The sequence below is a fragment of the Microcebus murinus genome, chromosome 18, assembly GCF_040939455.1.
Source record: "Microcebus murinus isolate Inina chromosome 18, M.murinus_Inina_mat1.0, whole genome shotgun sequence".
Classification (NCBI taxonomy): domain Eukaryota; kingdom Metazoa; phylum Chordata; class Mammalia; order Primates; family Cheirogaleidae; genus Microcebus; species Microcebus murinus.
Window position 1 is genome coordinate 42191658 of NC_134121.1, and position 21710 is coordinate 42213367.

Consider the following 21710-nt stretch of genomic DNA (forward strand, 5'->3'; position numbering starts at 1 on the left):
AGATTTATTGGCAAGCATTAAGCAATTCTGATTGTATTTGAAAGAATGGGAAAAGAAATCCATTTTCACAATTAAATAGAATAACACGTTATTTTCCCCTTTATATAAGGTACTCACTTCCATTTGTGTATAGGCACAATATATTTTCAGCTCTTTTTTGTCCAGCGTACTTCCTTATACATATTGACAGCTTTAAAAACAGGAGATCGAGCCGGGCATGGTGGCTCACGCCTGTAATCCTAGCTCTCTGGGAGGCTGAGGTGGGCGGATTGTTTGAGCTCAGGAGTTCCAGACCAACCTGAGCAAGAGCAAGACCCCATCTCTACTATAAATAGAAAGAAATTAATTGGCCAACTAATATATATAGAAAAAATTAGCCAGGCATGGTGGCGCATGCCTGTAGTCCCAGCTACTTGGGAGGCCTCAGGCAGGAGGATTGCTTGAGCCCAGGAGTTTGAGGTTGCTGTGAGCTAGGCTGACACCATGGCACTCACTCTAGCCTGGGCAACAAAGCGAAACTCTGTCTCAAAAAACAAACAAACAACAACCAAAAAAACCCCAGGAGATCGTACTATACTTGGTACCTAATGTCTAAGTTAATAAAATCTTAACAGCTGGAAAGGCCTGAGCAGTCATCTAGTCTGACCCCTGATAGATGATTTCCCCTTGACAACATTCCAGACAAATGAATGCTTCCAACTTCTGCTTCAAAACTTTGTTTTTTCCTAAATATATTTTTCCTAAATGTTTGAAAATCCTTCCTTGTTGACAAAATCTTACCTCTTGTAACTTGAACCTATTGGTTTAACGCTTTACCTTCCAGGATGCTGGAAAAAAATCAATCCCTTATTTTTCCTCACAGTCCCTCTAATAGCTAAATATTGGTGTGGCTATCCCAAGTCTTCTCTTCATGCTAAACATTTACAGATCTTACAATTGTTCCTCAAAAGAAAAGATTCTAGTTTTTCAGTTCCCTCTGGATGAGTGAGCAATTTGCCCATGTCCATTTAAAAATTGGAACTAGACCAAACAACTGAAGGACAAAGTGGCAGACTATCACTTTCCTTATTTAGACACTAAATGTGGCAGCCTTATTTGCACCAACTTAGTTTGTGATCGATGAGATCCTCCAGGTCTCTTTCTTTAACACTTATTAAATCATACATCCCTATTTTGAACTCAGGCAATTGGTTTTTAAAGCTGGACTTAAAAGTTGTCACATTTGGCCACTTGTCTAACCAGTTGAGATTGTTTGGATACTGACTCAATCTCTGAAAGCAATCAATTCCTTCTAGTTTCACACCATCTACAACTTTTGATAATCATCAGGATCCTTCCTTAACCATATCACTTACAAAAATATTACTCAGGACAGAATCCTATATATACTATGCCATAGTGACTTTCATCTGTTTGATATGTATTATTAATGTGCACTCCTGTAGATGCACTAACTTAACTCAGGCATCTTGTATATCATCATGGTCCAGAGAAAATATTCTTTTCATTGCTAACAAATGCCCTGCCAAAAGAAAAGCATTTTCCTCTGGTAACCCTATCATGACAGGATTTTGAACCAACAATAGTTTCTACTGACCATCTATTTTTATCTAAATCAGTTTAAAATCTTGATATGACTGGCATCATACCAGCCGGCACTTCTGGGGCGAAATCATGGCTGGGGTGGGAAGAAACATGAAGATGGAAAAGGAAATACGGACACAAGGAAAATGCTGCAACAATAAGTCCTCTGACTTCACTGCAGACGACTGGTTTCTCCTTCACCCTTCAGCTTAAACTGGGCTACTGTGGCAATTCTGACGCAGCACTACGGCTTTAGACATTTACCTTGATTCGTGATTTCACCAATCGAATGCAGTAGACTGACCTGCCTCAAATTAGGTAATAACGAGAAATGGAACTAGAAAAGCATGAAACTGCCCCAATGCTGCAGTGAAGCTGTGACAGGTCGACGCCTCCCACTCAGAATGCCCAAGATGGCCGAGCGAGAACCCAGGAGGCCGCAGAACTCCAACTCCCCTCGCCCTGGGCCTGCCCAAGGGAAGTCAGGAGCCACGCCACGCCCCTTACGTCATCGACAGCCGTATCCCCGCTCGCCTGCAAACGTGCCGCAGGGCGCAGACCCCGCCCTCAGCCCCGCCTTCCGAAAAACGGGGCGGCCAAGTGCAGCACGTGAAGCATGCCGGGACCAGTTTTCGAGCCTCCCAGCAGCCACCGCGACGGGCGCGGTGCGGTGCGTAAGTAGCTAGCCGGCGGTGGCCGTTCTCCGTAAGATGGCGGACCGGCGGCGGCAGCGCGCTTCGCAGGACACAGAGGACGAAGAATCGGGTGCTTCGGGCTCAGACAGCGGCGGCTCCTTGGCGCGGGGCGGCGGGAGCTGCAGCGGTAGTGCTGGAGGCGGCGGCGGCGGCTCTTTGCTTTCACAGCGCGGAGGCCGAGGCGGGGCCCTTCATCTGCGGCGGGCGGAGAGCGGGGGCGCCAAGAGCGCCGATGAGGAGTCGGAGTGTGTGAGTGCGCGCGCGCGGGCGGGGCGGGGCGGGGAGGGGGCCGGGCGACTAGCCGGCCGGGGGGCGGGGTGTAGGTGAGGTGGGAGGCTGGGAGTTGATGTAGATGCTGGGGTTTATTTTGTTAGAGGAGTTATCCCAGTACGGGTTTGCATCCGGAGCCCCGAGGGAAGAAGAAGTAAAGGTTGGGGGTTCTGGGAAGAGGGCAGTGCCATTGCGGGTGGAAAGCAGATGTTTGTTCAGAAATTGGGGTTGGGGATGAAGAGACCTGACCTGTCTAGGATACTTCTTGTTAAGGATTTACCATTCCGCATCTCCCTATTCAACCATTTTGTGTTGTCTTCTTTCCACCTACATTTCTTCATTGGGCTCTCCACCTCTGGAAATCACAGAACTAACCCATATCTTTTTTCCTTTAGGAGAGTGAAGATGGCATTGAGGGCGATGGTGAGTATCCTCTTTTACCCCATCATGACAGGATTTTTCTGCCCATAAACTCAGGTTACCTGTTTTCAACAGTGACATTCTCTTAGATTGTTAAGGATTTAGGGCCACAAAAGAGCTTTTTATAGCATGATGAATAAGACTATAGGTTTTAGCGCTATGATCTTAGGTAAGTGACTCTTTGAGTCTGTTTTTCCATTAAATTATGGGGCTTATAGTTTTATCTACCTTATAGGTTGATGTCAGAATTAAATGAGTGTCTTAATCTGACCCACAGTAAGTAGGCAGAAAATGGATTATAGTTTCTGGGGTTTTTTTTTTCACACATGTCTGTTTTCTTTCAGCTGTTCTCTCGGATTATGAAAGTGCAGAAGACTCAGAAGTGAGTGTGATAGGTTCTTTTTCTTATGGTATATGTTAGAAAATGCATTTTTAAAACGCATGCTGCAGATGTACCATGCCCTACTTGTTCCTCTTGTGCGTTCTTCATTTGTGCTTCTGCAAAACTGTAACAGAAGTCTTATGCAGTTAGAGTGAGGGAAAATTTGGGGCAAGCCTCTTCAAGCCACAGGTGTTACACTGTTAGTAGTTGGCTTTTCTCCCTATCTGAAGAAAATAAGTTTCCAAATAAGAGAATGACAACATCCTGAAGTCCTCCACAAGATGTTTGGCAGTTCATTTTATGCAGCCTCGGTTGAGAAGCCAACCAGTTGGATATTTTTTTCCAGATTTGTCTGAACACTTTGCAAGGGCAGGATTCCAGGTGGTTTGCGCCAAAAACATCCCTTATATCATAGATGGGGCTTTCTCTGTGTCTTTAGGTGAAAGTTTCCCAAAGGCAGGCTCTTCTGAGCTTGTTTTGATTGGATAAACTACTGGAGATGTCATCAGAGTAGTTATTTCCTGTGTTGTTGATTAGAGTCCCTAGTTCTGGATTTTGGTGATGGGATTATATACAGAGAGAATTAGATGGTAGGGCAAAGTTTTAACTTTATAAATTTTATAGAACTATTACTACACTGTAGCCGCTGTTAAACCCTTGAAGATGGAACAATGAACACTATAATAAAATTTCTGTCTTTAGAGATCTTATAACTTATTAAAGAAGCCAGATGAACATTCAGGCAGTCATACTACTTGGTGACAGTTGCTGAGATAGGGCTAAATCGAGTGTTATGGCTAGGCACTGGATCTAAGGCAGTCAGAAAAGAGTAAGTTAGAGTTAGCTAAGCAAAACATGTAGGCAGAGAGAACAACAGTCAAGAAAGCCCACAGACAGGAGAGAAAATGGAGCATTTGGGAACTTGGAGTATTATAGTTTGGTGTGTCTGGAGCATTGTTTTTTGTTTGTTTGTTTTTCTTCTTTTTTTTTTTTTTTCTTTTTAAGTTAAATCAGATCTGAGGATGTTTGTTTGTTTTTGAGACAGAGTCTTGCTTTGTTGCCCAGGTTAGAGTGAGTGCTGTGGTGTCAGCCTAGCTCTAGCTCACAACAACGTCAAACTCCTGGGCTCAAGCAGTCCTGCTGCCTCAGCCTCCCGAGTAGCTGGGACTACAGGCATGTGCCACCATGCCCAGCTAATTATTTTTTTCTATATATATTAGTTGGCCAGTTAATTTCTTTCTATTTATAGTAGAGACAGGGTCTTGCTCTTGCTAAGGCTGGTTTCGAACTCCTGACCTCAAGCAATCCACCCACCTCGGCCTCCCAGAGTACTAGGATTACAGGTGTGAGCCACCTCGCCCAGCCTTGGAGCATTGTTGAGACAGGATGGTTGCCAGAAATACGGGCACATTGGTGAGCAGGAGCCAAATCATGAAGGGGCTTACTTGTTCCTTCTCTTTATTAAGTACCTGCTCTGTGTTAGGAGCTGTACCAGACACTGGGTAAAAGAGATGTGGTTCTCCTCTTGAGTTTACATTCTGGATGAGAGGAGGAAAATAGTTAAGTACTTAGAATAATATTTAGTAAGTGCCATGATATTGGAAGGATAGGGTCCTTTGGGAGCACATACCAGGGGTAGCTAATTGGGTTTAGGTTGTTTGGAAACACTTAAGAGAATGGGGTGTTTAAATAGAGACATGAAGAATGGTTGGGAGTTAGCCAGGCAGAGAGTTTTGTAAGCATGTGGAACATTGGGAAGAAGGTCTAGAGAGATGGATTGCATGGTGAGTTGGAGGATGTGAAATATTTAATATGATTAGTACATAGGAGGGCAAGGAAGGGAGGTGTTAAGACATGAGTCCGAGTCCAAATCTTCAAGTACCTTGTAAACCAGGTTACAAAGTATTTCAATTTTATTCTAAGGAATTGAAAAACTATAAAAGTGTTTTAAACAAAAATGTGATATGATTAGACTTAGATTTTAAAGCAGTGTTTGTCAGGTTTAGAGGATACTTGCATAAGAAAATCTAGTCCCTACTGAAACAGTATCTTGGGAGGGAGAAGGGGGACTCAGACATTTATATGTTAGCAAGATCCCAGGTTGATGCTTATGTACAGTAAAATTTGAGAATATTTTACAACAGTTATATTGTATGCATTGAGGAGAATTGATCAAGAGGAGCAAGATTGGAGACAGAAAAGCTAGTTAAGAGAGCTACTGTGGAACTCTAGGCAAGCAGTGTGTGGCAGGGAGTAGATTGGTGGCAATGAAAACAGAAGTGGACAGAATGGAAAATTACAAGAGGTTTTTGGGGTAGAGAATATTTGCAGTACAGATGCTTTTCAATTTACGCTGTAGTTACGTCTAGTCCTGATAAACCCATGATTAAGTTGAAAATACATAAGTTAAAAATGGGAGCTGCAGCGTGCTGCTACTGCCCAGCATCTCAAGAAGAATATGGTTCCTAAGGAATGTGTATTGTTTTTGCATCGTCATAAAGTTGAAAAATTGTAAGTTGAACCATCATAAGTCAGGGACCATCTGTAGTTAGTGGAGAGTGAAAACACTGGAAAAACTGCCAGGCAGTATGGAGTGTTCAGTGAGGTTTGGGGATTATGATTTTATAGTGGCTCACCATTCTGTGTGTAAAGGAGTTTGGATATCCTAATTGGCAAGGAAAGAAATGCCACTGAAGGCCTAAGTGTGGAAGATGAATATGGGCAAGGCATGAGGCAAGACTATAGGCAGTAGGGTTGTTAAGAAGTTGTTAGGCCAGGCGCGGTGGCTCATGCCTGTAATCCTAGCACTCTGGGAGGCCGAGGCGGGCGGATTGCTCAAGGTCAGGAGTTCAAAACCAGCCTGAGCGAGACCCCGTCTCTACCATAAAAATAGAAATTAATTGGCCAACTGATATATATATATATATGTCAGCCGGGCATGGTGGCTCGTGCCTGTAGTCCCAGCTACTCGGGAGGCTGAGGCAGGAGGATCGCTTGAGCCCAGGAGTTTGAGGTTACTGTGAGCTAGGCTGACGCCATGGCACTCACTCTAGCCTAGGCAAGAAAGCAAGACTCTGTCTCAAAAAAAAAAAAAAAAAAGAAGTTGTTAGGATAGTCCAAGGAGCATGACGATGGTACCCTAAAGAAGGAGATGTAAACATAGATTTGAGAGGTATTCTGGTGTTACTAACAGAATCCCTTTGTGGATTGAATGTGGAACCTGAATTAATACGTCAAAGGGATGTCCAGGTTGATGAATATAGTTAATAAGAAAGGGACAACAGGCCGGGCGCTGTGGCTCACGCCTGTAATCCTAGCTCTTGGGAGGCCGAGGCGGGCGGATTGCTCAAGGTCAGGAGTTCAAAACCAGCCTGAGCAAGAGCGAGACCCCGTCTCTACTATAAATAGAAAGAAATTAATTGGCCAACTGATATATATATAAAAAATTAGCCGGGCATGGTGGCACATGCCTGTAGTCCCAGCTACTCGGGAGGCTGAGGCAGGAGGATCGCTTGAGCCCAGGAGTTTGAGGTTGCTGTGAGCTAGGCTGACGCCATGGCACTCACTCTAGCCAGGGCAACAAAGTGAGACTCTGTCTCAAAAAAAAAAAAAAAAAAGAAAGGGACAACAGAGGGAGGAGATTGCAAATATCTTTCTGAGTTTTCTTTTCATTTTTGAGTTTTTCTAATTCTTATTGATAATGTCTTTTTAGCTAATTTTGAAATAGTTGCAGTTTTTTTTTTTTTGCTTTTTTCTTTAAACACACCGTAGATGTGAGGAGTTGCAATTTTGATGATATGCATATGTCTTTCTGGCATGCTTTCATTGGAGGAATGCTATTCTTTTTTTTAATCTTCATATGGGGTACAACTTCTATAGTTTCTGTTCATTTTTATGTAAAATTAGTTTTCCTGCTAAGTTTATAGAACTCCCTCTTCTGTTGTTTTCCTGTGATGTTAAAAAATATGGTGGCTTGCTTTCTGAGAATTACTGCCTTTGTTCCCCTCCCCAACTTTTTGGGGACTTTCCCTGTCCTGCTCAATTTGATTCTCCTCTCAACAGTTTGTCTTCAGTATGAGACCCTGTCCTAGAAGGAAGGGAGTCCTGGCAGTCAGGTCCGTTTCACCCCATTCAGATCTACCTACCATAGGTCTTTATATTCATTTGGTAAAAACCCTCCTAGTTTCAACTGCTGTTCTCAGTTTTGCCTCTTGTGCTTTCTGTTGCCTACCTATTGATTATTTCAGGGTTCTCCTGTTCTCAGATCCCATTTGCTTCTATCTACCTAATTCTACACGGATACCAACAATACTATGCAGGTCTTGTGGCTGTTGGTACTTTGCTCTTATTTGCTGCTTCTATATTTAGAGGTTTGAGTGATACTTTATAACCTAGTTTTGTTGTAAATGTTCTCTGAACATTGGCTTTTGCTGTCCAGATTCTGTGTCAAGATTTGAAGAGAGGTCAAAAATTATGCTGCCACCATTTTCACAGAATCCTCCAAGAAACTTTTTAAAGAAACTTGACTATCTGGCCGGGCGCTGTGGCTCACGCCTGTAATCCTAGCTCTTGGGAGGCCGAGGCGGGCGGATTGCTCAAGGTCAGGAGTTCAAAACCAGCCTGAGCAAGAGCGAGACCCCGTCTCTACTATAAATAGAAAGAAATTAATTGGCCAACTGATATATATAAAAAAAAAAAAAAAAAAAAATTAGCCGGGCATGGTGGCGCATGCCTGTAGTCCCAGCTACTCGGGAGGCTGAGGCAGGAGGATCGCTTGAGCCCAGGAGTTTGAGGTTGCTGTGAGCTAGGCTGACGCCACGGCACTCACTCTAGCCTGGACAACAAAGTGAGACTCTGTCTCAAAAAAAAAAAAAAAAAGAAACTTGACTATGTTCTTTTTTTTTTTTTTTTTGAGACAGAGTCTCACTGTCTTTCCCAGGCTTGAGTGCCATGGTGTCAGCCTAGCTCACAGCAACCTCAAACTCCTGGGCTCAAGCAGTCCTCCTGCCTCAGCCTCCCAAGTAGCTGGGACTATTAACCATGCCCGGCTAATTTTTTCTATATATTTTTAGTTGTCCAGCTAATTTGTTTCTATATTTTTTTTAGTAGAGACGGGATCTCACTCTTGCTCAGGCTAGTCTAAAACTCCTGAGCTTAAAGGATCCTCCTGCCTTGGCCTCCCAGAGGGCTAGGATTATAGGCATGAACCACTATCCCCGACCAAGAAACTTAGCTATGAAGAGAAGCCTGGAGAGATGGTAGGTAGAGTGGAAAGCTTTGAGATCAAGAGGTGATTTGGTGGTTTTGTTTTGTTTTGTTTTGTTTTGTTTTGTTTTGTTTTGTTTTGAGACATAGTCTCGCTTTGTTGCCCAGGCTACAGTGAATGCTGTGGCTATCAGCCTAGCTCACAGCAACCTCAAACTCCTGGGCTCAAGCAATCCTGCTGCCTCAGCCTCCCAAGTAGCTGGGACTACAGGCATGCGCCACCATGCCCGGCTAAGTTTTTCTATATATATTAGTTGGCCAATTAATGTCTTTCTATTTATAGTAGAGACGGGGTCTCGCTCTTGCTCAGGCTGGTTTTGAACTCCTGACCTTGAGCAATTTGAGCAATCCGCCCGCCTCGGCCTCCCAGAGTGCTAGGATTACAGGCGTGAGCCACCGCGCTTGGCCTTGGTGTTTGTTTTTAAAGTTGGGAGGGTCTCAAGAATTTTTAAAGATTGAAGAAATGTGTAGAGTAGAAGGGGAAAGAAAAGAGAGGAAATAGATAATACGTGTACTGGTGTTCTTGACTATGTAAGAGATAGGAACCAGACAAGAGAATCATCTTTCATCGTATTTATAGAGAGGTGAAAAGGAAGCGTATGTGCAGAGGAAGCTGGTATTAACTTTGTTTTCTTTGTGAAATTGAAGGCTTTCCTTTTAGAAGTAGGGTTTGTGGAGAGGCAAGGTAGGAACTGTGAGACTAAAGGAAGTTCGAGTGGTTGAGGTTGGAAATAGCATTGATCTGTGAAGTTGTGTGTATATGTTCAACCCCTTCAGCAATGGAATCATCTGGTGTAGGCCAGCCTAGAGAAAGCAGACATTTAAGTTGATCCTGTCCCAGGCACATGGGAGTGACAAGGGAATTAAGGACATTACTAGCAGTGATTGCAATAAATGGGCAGTGAGTCTAGATGGAGAAGAAAGTGAATGTGAGAAAGGAATGATGGATAGGCCAAAGGTAGAGGATCGAGAGGGAGTGGATGTCTTAAGTCAGAGCTGGGCATGGTGGTGCATGCCTATAGTCCTAGCTGCTCTGGAGGCTGAGAGGCAGGAGAATACTTGAGCCCAGAAGTTTGAATCCAGCCTGGGCAACATAGTGAGACCCTATCTCTAAAAGAAAAAAACATACATATAAAATTTTTTTTAAAGTTAGAGATGAGAGAGGAAGGGAACAACTAAGATAAGGAATAAGAGGTAGGGTTAAGTATATAATTCAGTGAATTTTAGTATATTCACAGATATGTGCAACCATTACCACAGTGGGTTTCAGAACATTTCATCACCTCAAAAAGAAACACTGTACCCTTTAGCCATCAACTCCCCAATTCCCCATCTTCCTAAGCAACCACAAATCTACTTTCTGTTTGTACATATTGTATATGTTTTTGGTTGTGGGGTTGTTTGTTTGAGACAATCTCACTCTATTGCCCTGGTACAGTGCAATGGTATCATCATAGCTCACTGCAACCTCAAACTCCTGGGCTCAAGTGATCCTCTTGCTTCCGCCTCCTAAGTAGTTTCCCACTATTATAATACAGGCTTGCTTCATGGCACCCAGCTAATTTTTAATGTATAAGTTTTTGTGTGGACTTATGTTTTTACTTCTCTTGTGTATGTACCTAGGAATGGAATTACTGAGTCATATGGTAACTCTGCATTTAAGCATTTGAGGAACTGCCAAACTTTTCCCAAGTACTGCGCCATTTTACATTCTCAGCAGTAGGGTATGGGATTTCCAATTTCTCTACATCCTGGACAGCCCTTGTTACTATCTTTTTTTTTTTTTTGTAAGACAGGGTCTTGCTCTGTTACCTGGGCTGGAATACAGTGGAGCAATGACAGCTTACAGCAACCTCTGACTCTTGGGCTCAAGCAATACTCCCATCTTAGCTTCCCAAGTAGCTTGGACTACAAGCACGTACCACCACATTTGGCTAATTCTTTAATTTTTTGTAGCGGTAGGGTCTCACCATGTTGCCTAGGCTGGTCTCAAACTCCTGGCCTCAAGTGATCATCCTGCCTCGGCCTCCCAAAATGCTAGGATTACAGGCATGACCCACTGTGCCTGGCCTGTCTGATTTCTTGATTCTAGCCATGCTAATAGGTGTGAAACAGTTTCTCATTTTGATTTGCATTTCTCTGATGACTAATGATGTTGAGCATTTTTTTCTTGTGCTCATTGACCATTTGTCTATCTCCCTTGAAATGACTATTTTGATACTTTGCTCATTTTTTTTTTTTTTTTTTTTTTTTTTTTTTTTTGAGACAGAGTCTCGCTTTGTTGCCCAGGCTAGAGTGAGTGCCATGGTGTCAGCCTAGCTCATAGCAACCTCAAACTCCTGGCTCAAGCAATCCTCCTGCCTCAGCCTCCCGAGTAGCTGGGACTACAGGCATTCGCCACCATGCCTGGCTAATTTTTTTTTGTATATATATTAGTTGGCCAATTAATTTCTTTCTATTTTATACTTTGCTCATTTTTAATTGGATTATTTGTTGAGTTGTAAGAGTTTTTGGTGTATTTTAGATATAAGTCCCTTATCAGATATATGATTTGTGGCCTGGCATGATGGCTCACACCTGTAATCCTAGCACTTTGGGAGGCCAAGGTGGGAGGATTGCTTGAGGCCATGAGTTTGAGACTAGCCTGGGCAACATGGCAAGACCCTGTCTCTACAAAAACAGAAAAATTAGCCGGGGGTGGTGGTGTGTGCCTGTGGTCTACTTGGGAGGCTGAGACAAGAGGATTGCTTGAACCCAGGAATTCTAGGCTGCAGTGAGCTATGATCCTGCCATTGTACTCTAGCCTGGGTGACAGAGGAGGACCCTGTCTCAAAACAAAAGGATATATGATTTGTAAATATTTATTTCCGTTCTGTGGATTGTTCATCTTCTTGATGATGTTCTTTCAAGCATAATGGTTTTAACTGTGGTAAAGTCCGGTTTATCTGTTTTTCCTTTTGTTGGTTGTGTTCTTGGTGTTATATCTAAGAATCCTTTGCCAAATTCAACATTATGAATATTTATTCCTGTGGTTTCTTCTATGACTTTTATAGATTTAGCTCTTATATTTAGGTCTTTGATCCATTTTGAGTTAATTTTTGTATGTGGGGTAAGGTAAAGGTTTGATTTCATTTCTTTTGCATGTAACAGTTTTAGTCAAGACCTGGGGTATTTAAGACTTTAAAAACCAGCCGGTTTACTTAAAAAAAAAATGCGTAGCATTTCCAGGTAAGACTTTGGAGTGGTGGCTGAAGTGAAGGTGAAGACTGTGACCTCACTGCCAAAGTCTTCAAGTCAATGATAGAGTGGGTCCACGGCCTCAGGGGATGGGGGTTTAAAATGAGGCTGAGGGAGTTAGATCTGGAAGAGAGATTGAGAATAAGGAAGACACTAACTCTAGCTCTTACTCTGAAATATGTGGGGAGTAGAAGAATGAGGTAAAACTTCTGCATGAAAAGTCTTTAAGGAAAGCAGTTCCTCTAGAGGAGAGCCAGTAAGAGTTGGAAACAGTTCACTGAAGTGGTGAGTGATGTAGGGGCTTTGTCTCCTTAGAAAAGGGTTTTTTTTGTTTTTTGAGACAGAGTCTCGCTTTGTTGCCTGGGCTAGGGTGAGTGCTGTGGCATCAGCCTAGCTCACAGCAACCTCAAACTCCTGGACTCAGGCAATCCTCCTGCCTCAGCATCCCGAGTAGCTGGGACTACAGGCATGTGCCACCATGCCCGGCTAATTTTTTCTATATATATTAGTTGGCCAATTAATTTGTTTTTATTTATAGTAGAGTCGGGCTCTCGCTCTTGCTCAGGCTGATTTCGAACTCCTGACCTTGAGCAATCCGCCCGCCTTGGCCTCCCAGAGTGCTAGGATTACAGGTGTGTGCCACCGTGCCCGGCCCTAGAAGAGGGTTTTGATGACATCCCTTAGCCAAAGCAGTGTGACCCTAGGGTAGCACCTTGGCTTCAGTTAGACCAAGCTTGACTCTGATTTGGAGTCTTCTCAGCACTGTGCTATTTGTGTCTTTCTTTTCTGCCCTGGAAACAAAATTAGTTTCTCCCTTGGAATAAAAAAGTTGCCTCATTTGACATTCTACCACAGACTAGATGGGGTGGAGCATAAAACAAAGTTCCCTTATTAATCATGCTGGTACTATTTTAAGATGTTTGAATTCAGTCAGTATGTGTGGTGGGGAGAGTAATGAATTAAAGTCACATACACACACCAAGTAAGTTCTTATAATTTCTGCTTCAAAATCTGTAGGGAACATAGGATCAAGGAAAGAATGGGGTGGTTACCACCCACCTATCCTCATCTCCAGAGGAGGGAAAACTTAATATAATTGAGGAAAATGGGAAGAATCAAGGATAGTTGGTTGTTAAAATGCTGTATAGACTTGGTTCTCAGAGTGTGGGGGTAGTCAAGCAGTCTCCCTCACTTCTCTGTTACTTTTCTGAGAATCTTAACCCAAAAACACTTTGAGGCCAAAATACAGTTGACCCTGAACCATTCAGATCTTATCTCCACAGCTGACAGGGAAACTTTTTTCAGGGTGAAGAAGAGGAATACAGTGAAGAGGAAAACTCCAAAGTGGAGCTGAAATCAGAAGCTAATGATGCAGTTAATTCTTCAGCAAAAGAAGAGAAGGGAGAAGAAAAACCTGATAGCAAAGGCACTGTGACTGGAGAGAGGCAAAGTGGGGATGGACAGGTCAGTACACATCACAGTCCTCCATGCTGGGGACTACAGTCGGGGGCCGCAGCCTTGGAGGAATAAGGAGCCCTTTATCTGTCCTCCAGGAGAGCACAGAGCCTGTGGAGAACAAAGTGGGTAAAAAGGGGCCTAAGCATTTGGATGATGACGAGGATCGGAAGAATCCAGCCTACATACCCCGGAAAGGGCTCTTCTTTGAGCATGATCTTCGAGGGCAAACTCAGGATGAGGAAGTCAGGTAACAGCCACTTGCTGCTGCTGCTGCTGTCCAGCATGTATTTAGTGCTTACTGTATGCCAGACACTTTGCTAAGTATTTTACCTGTATTATCTCAGTGACTGCTCACAACATTTTAGGGTAAATATTATGATTATCCCTCTTGGACAAATGACAAAAGTGAGGCTTAGAATATTTGGTAACTCTAGGTGGGGCAGCTGGGATCCAGACCCAGGGCAGTCTGTCTCCAGAACCCTTCTTCTCTTAATCATTACACTTTTGTCTGCCTTCATCTGAGGCTCAAACCCTATAAGATGTGAAGTATTTGCATAGGCTGCCTTTTAGGATAGAGTTGTTTCAGAGGTACTGAATGACTTGAAGTCTTTTCTCATTTCGATTTTTGTTGTATTTGAGCCCAGCAGGCCCTGCTGTGATTCATTCTTGCTTTTGGGGGTCCTGTTTTGTATGATCTGGAGAGAAGGAGAGATTACATGAAGTTCCTGCTATCTTCCTACCTGCCTCTGTTTGTTTCATGAACGTCTCCACTTGGCAGATTCTGCTGACCTAAGACACTTTTCCTTGGTTTTGTCCAGACCCAAAGGGCGTCAACGAAAACTATGGAAGGATGAGGGCCGCTGGGAACATGACAAGTTCCGGGAAGATGAGCAGGCCCCAAAGTCCCGACAGGAACTCATTGCTCTTTATGGCTATGATATCCGCTCAGCTCACAGTCCTGATGACATCAGACCCCGAAGAATCCGGAAACCCCGGTGAGGAAATTTTGGAGCCCAGACTTTTTTTTTTCTTAAGGCCTAGGCTATTGACATTTTTAGAAAGAACTCCCTTCCCAGCTAGTAAGTGAATGGGTGAGGAATATGGGAAGTCTCCTTGACTGTCAGTTTATATGTCTAGTGATCTCTTATGTCATTTTCTTAACAGTTTCTGCCTTCCATTTCTTAGATTTGGGAGTCCTCCACAAAGAGATCCAAACTGGAATGGTGAGCGGCTAAACAAGTCCCATCGCCACCAGGGTCCTGGGGGCAGCCTACCACCAAGGACATTTATTAACAGGAATGCTGCAGGTACTGGCCGCATGTCTGCACCCAGGAATTACTCTCGATCTGGGGGCTTCAAGGAAGGTCGTGCTGGTTTTAGGCCTATGGAGGCTGGTGGGCAGCATGGTGGCCGGTCTGGTGAAACTGTTAAGCATGAAACCAGTTACCGGTCACGGCGCCTGGAACAGACTCCTATGAGGGACCCATCTCCAGAAGCAGATGCTCCGGTGCTTGGCAGTCCTGAGAAGGAAGAGGCAGTCTCAGAGACACCTGCTGCTGCTCCTGACATTGCACCACCAGCCCCTGACAGGCCCATTGAGAAGAAATCCTATTCCCGGGCAAGAAGAACCCGAACCAAAGTTGGAGATGCAGTCAAGGTTGCAGAGGAGATGCCCCCTCCACCTGAAGGGCTTATCCCAGCACCTCAAGTCCCAGAAACTGCCCCTGCTCCACCTAAGACTGGGAACTGGGAGGCTCCTGTGGATTCTACTACAGGTGGACTGGAGCAAGACATGGCACAATTAAATATAGCAGAACAGAATTGGAGTCCAGGGCAGCCTCCTTTCCTGCAACCACGAGAACTTCGAGGTAGGAATCTTAAGGTTGGTGGCTAGCTTTTCCCCCTTTGCATCACCAAATTTAGGGGAAAGGGACTTAAGGCTCTCAGGAAAGTGGTATCTAACAAATACCTACCTTTTCACTAACTGAGTGAAAAAGATGGATCTATTGGTACATTCATCCAGTCCTCAAAGTGGTTTTATCTATTACCCAAGACTGTCCCTCTGTTTTGCCGATTAACTAATCAGTTGCCTGTTAACTAATCATTCATCATCATTGAGCTCCTGAGTACAGAATCCTTTTCTACTCTACAGAAAAAGTGAAAGAAGTCATTGTTGTTATTATTTAAGCTAATTCTTAAATATTTGAAGGCAAAAACTTATTGATTTGAATTTAGATCTAATCTCTTTGAAAGGAAAACCTCTAATTTCTTTAATCTTCCAGTGACAGACTGCCCAATAGAACTTTCCATAATGATGGTGCTTTTTTGTTTTGTTTGTAGAGATGGGGGTCTCACTATCTTGTCCTGGCTGGTCTCAAACTCCTTTGCCCACGTGATCCTCCCACCTCAATCCTGAGCAGCTAAGATTATAGGCATGCACCACTGTACCTGCCTATTGGTGCTTTTGAATACTTGAAATATGGCCGGAGTGAGGGATTTAGCTTTTAATTTTTTTTTTTTTTCTTTTGAGACAGAGTCTTGCTTTGTTGTCCAGGCTAGAGTGAGTGCCGTGGCGTCAGCCTAGCTCACAGCAACCTCAATCTCCTGGGCTCAAGTGATGCTCCTGCCTCAGCCTCCCGAGTAGCTGGGACTACAGGCATGTGCCACCATGCCCAGCCAATTTTTTCTATATATATTAGTTGGCTGATTAATTTCTTTCTATTTATAGTAGAGATGGGGTCTCACTCTTGCTCAGGCTGGCTTCGAACTCCTGACCTCAAGCATTCCGCCTGCCTCGGCCTCCCAGCGATGGGAGTGCTAGGATTACAGGCGTGAGCTACAGTGCCTGGCCTGAGCTTTTAATTTTAATTAATTGAAATTTAAATAGCCACATGTGGCTAGTTGGTATCATGTTGGATAGTATAATTTTGAAGAGTAGGATCTACGTATCATACTTTTTGCTCATTCTCCTTTATCTTCCACCAACCAAATAGATTGAGGGATCTTTCCTTAGTTTCCAAAATAGAACTTAAAGATTAGAAATCTTTGTACAGTGTTTCAGCATCCTTCGTTGGTGGGGGTGATTTTTGAACACCAAAAACAAATGTAGCATAAATTGGACCTGGACTTGATCTCCGGTTAGAGGAATATACCCTCCTGCTGATTTTACCATTGGAAGACAGTCTCTAGAACATTCCTTTTTGTCTTGAGTTATTTTTAGCCAGAGCAGAATCTCTTCTCAAACTTTGAACCCAGACTTCTGTAACTAGGATAAAATCAAGTAGATTTACAGAACATCTCTCCCCTGTGCGACTGTTGCTCAGAAACTCTTGGACTGAGATTTTTTCAATATGTTTGATAACACGATGTGCTAATTATAATCTCCCAGGGTATTCTGTGCAGGGAAGAATTTGTTAGGAAAAATTTGAACTTGAGTTTTTTCACTGAAGTCATTTTTTTCATGTTCAGGGGCTTTATTGCTGTATTAAAATGGCAGTGGGGGCAAATTTTCAAATCATGGTGTTGACAGGAAGCAGAGATAATTTAAAAGGAATTTTGTTTGTTTAAAAGAAGAAAGACATTCCCCCTGTTGACTCTTCAACCTGTCATTTTGTTGATGGCTTCTGAGTCCCATTCACATATGTCTGCTCTGCAGCAGTGACTTTTTTGGTATATTACAGGTATGCCTAACCATATACACATGGGAGCAGGACCACCACCTCATTTTAACCGGATGGAAGAAATGGTATAAAATGGGAAAGGGAGTAGATTGGGGGAGGCTACAAATTATAGCTTGTTCATTGTTTAAACCAAGATAAGATATTGAAGTCAGTTTTCCCATCGCTTCCCGAAATTTCTTTTAATTTGGGATCAGAAATATAAAGTAGAAGGTTTAGGTTCAAGTCTTGATGTTTTTTATTGATATTTCAATTCACTTTCCAAATACTTATTAAACACCTGCCACGTACCAGGTGTTTTGCAGCACCTAAAGAAAGGTAGGACTTGATATGCCAGTCAGCCCTCTGGAAGTTTTATTCGGGCTTCTCTCTCTGTCTCAGGGTGTCCAAGGTGGTCGAGCCAAACGCTATTCGTCTCAGCGGCAAAGACCTGTGCCCGAGCCCCCTGCCCCTCCTGTGCATATCAGTATCATGGAAGGACATTACTATGATCCACGTGAGTTTTTTATTATTGTTGGGGTACCTTTCTTGGCAGGGTGAAGTGAATTAAGAGACCAGCCTCCTGCCTCCTGAATTTCCCTTCTGATTTTTCACAGTGGTTATCAAACGTTGTCTGGTTGCTGTTTTCTTCACATGGAAAACTGAGAACATCTTTTAAAGGGTTTGGGGGACAAGGAGACTTGTCTATGTGATATGAAGAGTGAGGGTTTATGAGAGTCCCAATGTGATATCTTACAGTGCAGTTCCAGGGACCAATCTATACCCATGGTGACAGCCCTGCCCCACTGCCTCCACAGGGCATGATTGTGCAGCCAGAAATGCACCTTCCCCACCCAGGTAAGCTTTGTGCCTCTACTTGTATGCTTCCAGTACATGAGGATATATGTTTGGGGCTCCACAGACCCCATCTTCCTGAGCTCTGTGCTGCTAGCCTATGAGGCTGGCCATCGTGGCTGCTTGGGCAACAAGACTCCTCTTGTGTCCATCCTGGGGCTTCCATCCTGAGCCTGTTTGTGCTGAGCAGTCCAGCCAGGCCATCCCATGGAAATGGTATTATCTTCTTTTTCAATTTTTGTTTTTCTCTCCTTGTCCAGGTTTACATCCCCACCAGACACCGGCGCCTCTGCCCAATCCAGGCCTGTATCCCCCACCAGTGTCCATGAATCCAGGACAACCACCACCTCAGCAATTGCTTGCTCCTACTTACTTTTCTGCTCCAGGCGTCATGAACTTTGGTAATCCCAGTTATCCTTATGCTCCAGGAGCACTGCCTCCCCCTCCACCTCCTCATCTGTATCCTAATGCACAGGTGAGATGGCTAAGGAGCATATTTTTCTAGGTACACCTCCTTTAATTCAGACTGGAATGTGGTATGGGGAGAATGCTAAAGGAATTCGAGAGAACATTTCAATTCCACTGATATAATATATGGTACCAGGACGCCTCTTGGTGGTCAGGAGCTGGAAATGCAGCTTATGTAATGCCTATCATCTGTTTATTCTCTTCAGTTTCTTAAATATTTCATTTGAGTGCTGTAGTACATCATAGGCCACAACATCTGCCATTTATTCAACTGCATAAAGAAGTTGTGTTCTACTCCTTATTAGCCCTACCCCTGTCCTGCTTAACTTCCAACAACAGGTTGACACCATCAGGTTGCTGGAGTGTCCACCATTGAGCTCATCCTTGTCAGCTGATGGTGGGAATTAGAGAAAGCTTGGCAGTACTTTGAAGAAATTAGAACCAGAGTCTAATAAATTCCCCAATATTCTTATTTTTGTGTCTCAGTAATATTTGTTATTCATCATAGGTTGGGTAAATTAATTGCTAACTTTTTCTCCTTCTGGCTTGTGGGGTCCTAGGCTCCATCACAGGTATATGGAGGCGTGACATACTATAACCCCGCCCAGCAGCAGGTGCAGCCAAAGCCCTCCCCACCCCGGAGGACTCCCCAGCCAGTCACCATCAAGCCCCCTCCACCTGAGGTATGAGAGTTCCTTCCCATATTTAAGGCATATGCTACGTCAGTGGGCTTTTCCTTTTCCACAGAGGATTTCCCTCCTTTTCTGGGTGTGTTTCTATAGAAAAAGTCTTTTGAGTAATGCCTAATAACAAATTCCAACTTTATTATTTCAGGTTGTAAGCAGGGGTTCCAGTTAATATGAGTTTCTGAATATTTTAATCTAACATCATATAAAAGTAAGTGCACAATTTACTGACTCCTATTCTTAAAACTAAATGCTCACACTTACTTTACAAACAAAATCACCTAATTAATGCTTTAAGTTATAATTTTGGTATATCTCAGGAGAGGCTCCTTTAAAGGAGTCCTGAAATTTGCTGGTTTATTTTGCACTTATCATGTAGGATTGAAATAGAAACCATGGTTAATATGACAATTTCTTTTTTTTGAGACAGAGGCTCACTCTGTTGCCCGGGCTAGAGTGCCATGGCGTCAGCCTAGCTCATAGGAACGTCAAACTCCTGGGCTCAAGCGATCCTACCGCCTCAGCCTCCCGAATAGCTGGGACTACAGACATGCACCACCATGCCCAGCTAATTTTTTCTATGTATTTTTAGTTGGCCAACTAATTTCTTTCTATTTTTAGTAGAGACGGGGGTCTCACTCTTGCTCAGGCTGGTTTCAAACTCCTGACCTCAAGCGATCCTCCCCGCCTTGGCTTCCCAGAGTGCTAGGATTACAGGCGTGAGCCACCATGCCCAGCCAATATGACAATTTCAGTTGGGAAGCTACAAGGAAAAAATACAGGATGACGGTCTTAAACTTGATTGAGAAAAGAAGAAATCTAAATTTGAGGTGTTACAGCAGAAAGAGCCAATTCTAAAGATCATAAGAGGAGAAAAACTGCAGGATTCTTTGTTGCTGCTGTTTTATTTAAGGACATTACTTTAAAACACATTATTTAGAAACGTGGCTTTTTGAAAACAGCTTGTAAATGCCCAGAAGGTCCACTAACACTTTGGTGGTTCTTCCCTTTTCCCAACCCCTATCAGAACAGCAGAGGTGAGAACTCAGGAGAGAAGAGAAATACAACTGGCTATCTACTACCAGGAGGGCTTCAAAGATAGAGGTTGGCTCCTACCAGCAAACAGCTGAAAGAGGAGGACCCCTGCCTTCCTCTGAGGACAGGCTTTGTTGGAGAGAGGAGAAACAAGTGGACTTCTTCCCATCTCCACCCTTCAGTTGAGTTGGCTGTGTTCAGGGGAGCAGAGATCCAGACAGCCCAGCTTCTGAGTCTAGATCCAGAAGCCCGTGTCTTTTGCTCTTCTTCGCTTTCTCCTGGGAAATTCAAGTGTCTTCTGTTCCCAGGGAAGTTCCTTCCTGTTTGTTTTGTTTTCTAAGATGTTCATTTTTAAAGCCTGGCTTGTTATTCTTAAATTAATATTCTTTTAGTTCTCTCTCTCTGCCTTTAAATGAAACTTGTTCATTCTTCTGGTTTGCCGGCTTCTCTGGGTTCCCTTTTGACTCTTCCGTGCATCCCAAATAATGGAGAATATATAAGCCAGCCTTCCTCCACCAAGTCTAAAAAGACCTGGCTTTTCACTTTTGGTTGCCATTTGTAACTCTCATATACTTGGATTCTCTTAACTCCTCTAACCTTGTGGAAGCATAGCTGTCTGCACAGAGTTGTGCAGAAAAACTCAGAGTAGATGGGTAGGAGCCCTTCTTTTTGACTTAGGTTTTTAGGAGTCGGAGCTTCCATCATTACCTGTACTCTCTAGTGGGCTTCAGTCCTCTACTGAGGGCAAAGTCTCCACTGTGGGGAGAGATGGCAGGCCAGTTGCTTTTGTGAGAAAAGGAGGATGGAGTGAGAACCTTTGCACCTTAGGAGTATGTATTCACATAGTCCCCTCAGGGCTCAGTCTTTGAGGTAAGTGGAATTAGAGGGCCCTGCTTCTCTTCTTTTCTATTCCTTTTACCATACCCCCTTTCCAGTTGCTGTGGACCAATGCTTCTCTCTAGAAGCAAATATTATCCAGCAAACAATCTACCCTGTACTTTACAATTGCTCTTCTCCACATCTTTCCTGCTACAAGTGTTTTAGATGTTGCTATCTTATGTTCCCTAAATTTTACTCTTGTCCTTGCAAACAGAAGATACCACACCTAGGCTTAAGGCCTAAGGAAGCCAGTCACCTTCTGGGCAAAGGCTCCTCTTTTCTTTCCTTCCTATTCATGGCACTGAACCACTCACCTGCTGCCTCTGCAGAAGAGATTCCTGTTACTGCAGCACTTCTGTCTGCCAGGGATAACTTGGCCACTGTCCCTGTCCTTCTACAGAACCTGAGGGAGAAAGTGGTGGCTGTGTCTCTCCCCAAGTAATGTCACTGTCTTCTTTTATTCTTTCTCTCCCACAGGTGACCTAACTACTCTGAGTCACAGGTGTGGGATGGGGAGTAGGGAGAGGCACTTAAGCTGTAACCCCCAGAAGGAAATAGCTAAGAGATTCTTCCAGGGGTAGCTGGTGGTTGTGCCTTTTGTAGGTTGTTCCCTTTGCCTTAAACCTGAAGATGTCTCCTCAAGCCGGTGGGCAGCATGCCCAGAGTCCCAGACCTTAAGACACTGTGACAGTTGTCTCTGTTGGTCCGCTGTGTTTAGTTGCAAGGATTTCTCCATGTGTTTTGTTTTTGTTACTGTTTTAAAGGGTGCACATTTGTGATCAGCATTGTGACTTGGAGATAATAAAATTTAGACTATAAA

At 43.7% G+C, this 21710-nt stretch overlaps 1 protein-coding gene across 1 annotated transcript; it reads left to right on the forward strand.

The window, feature by feature from the left end:
- The first annotated feature begins 43 nt into the window (after positions 1–43).
- On the forward strand, positions 44–21710 carry CASC3 (CASC3 exon junction complex subunit). Its single transcript, XM_012765860.3, has 14 exons — positions 44–2528; positions 2945–2972; positions 3314–3351; positions 13159–13317; positions 13407–13558; positions 14130–14306; positions 14497–15179; positions 16992–17056; positions 17370–17484; positions 17727–17825; positions 18083–18297; positions 18851–18973; positions 19125–19187; positions 20004–21710. Exons 1-13 carry the CDS (start codon positions 2295–2297, stop codon positions 19146–19148), a joined length of 2112 nt encoding a protein of 703 aa, XP_012621314.1. The 5' UTR covers positions 44–2294; the 3' UTR covers positions 19149–19187; positions 20004–21710.

Coding starts and splice junctions, on each gene's coding strand:
- CASC3 (XM_012765860.3), top strand. CDS start 2,295: ATGGCGGACCGGCGGCGGCAGCGCGCTTCGCAGGACACAGAGGACGAA. Junction 2,973..3,313: donor AGATGGCATTGAGGGCGATG/GTGAGTATCCTC, acceptor GTTTTCTTTCAG/CTGTTCTCTCGGATTATGAA. Junction 15,180..16,991: donor GCAACCACGAGAACTTCGAG/GTAGGAATCTTA, acceptor GGTATATTACAG/GTATGCCTAACCATATACAC.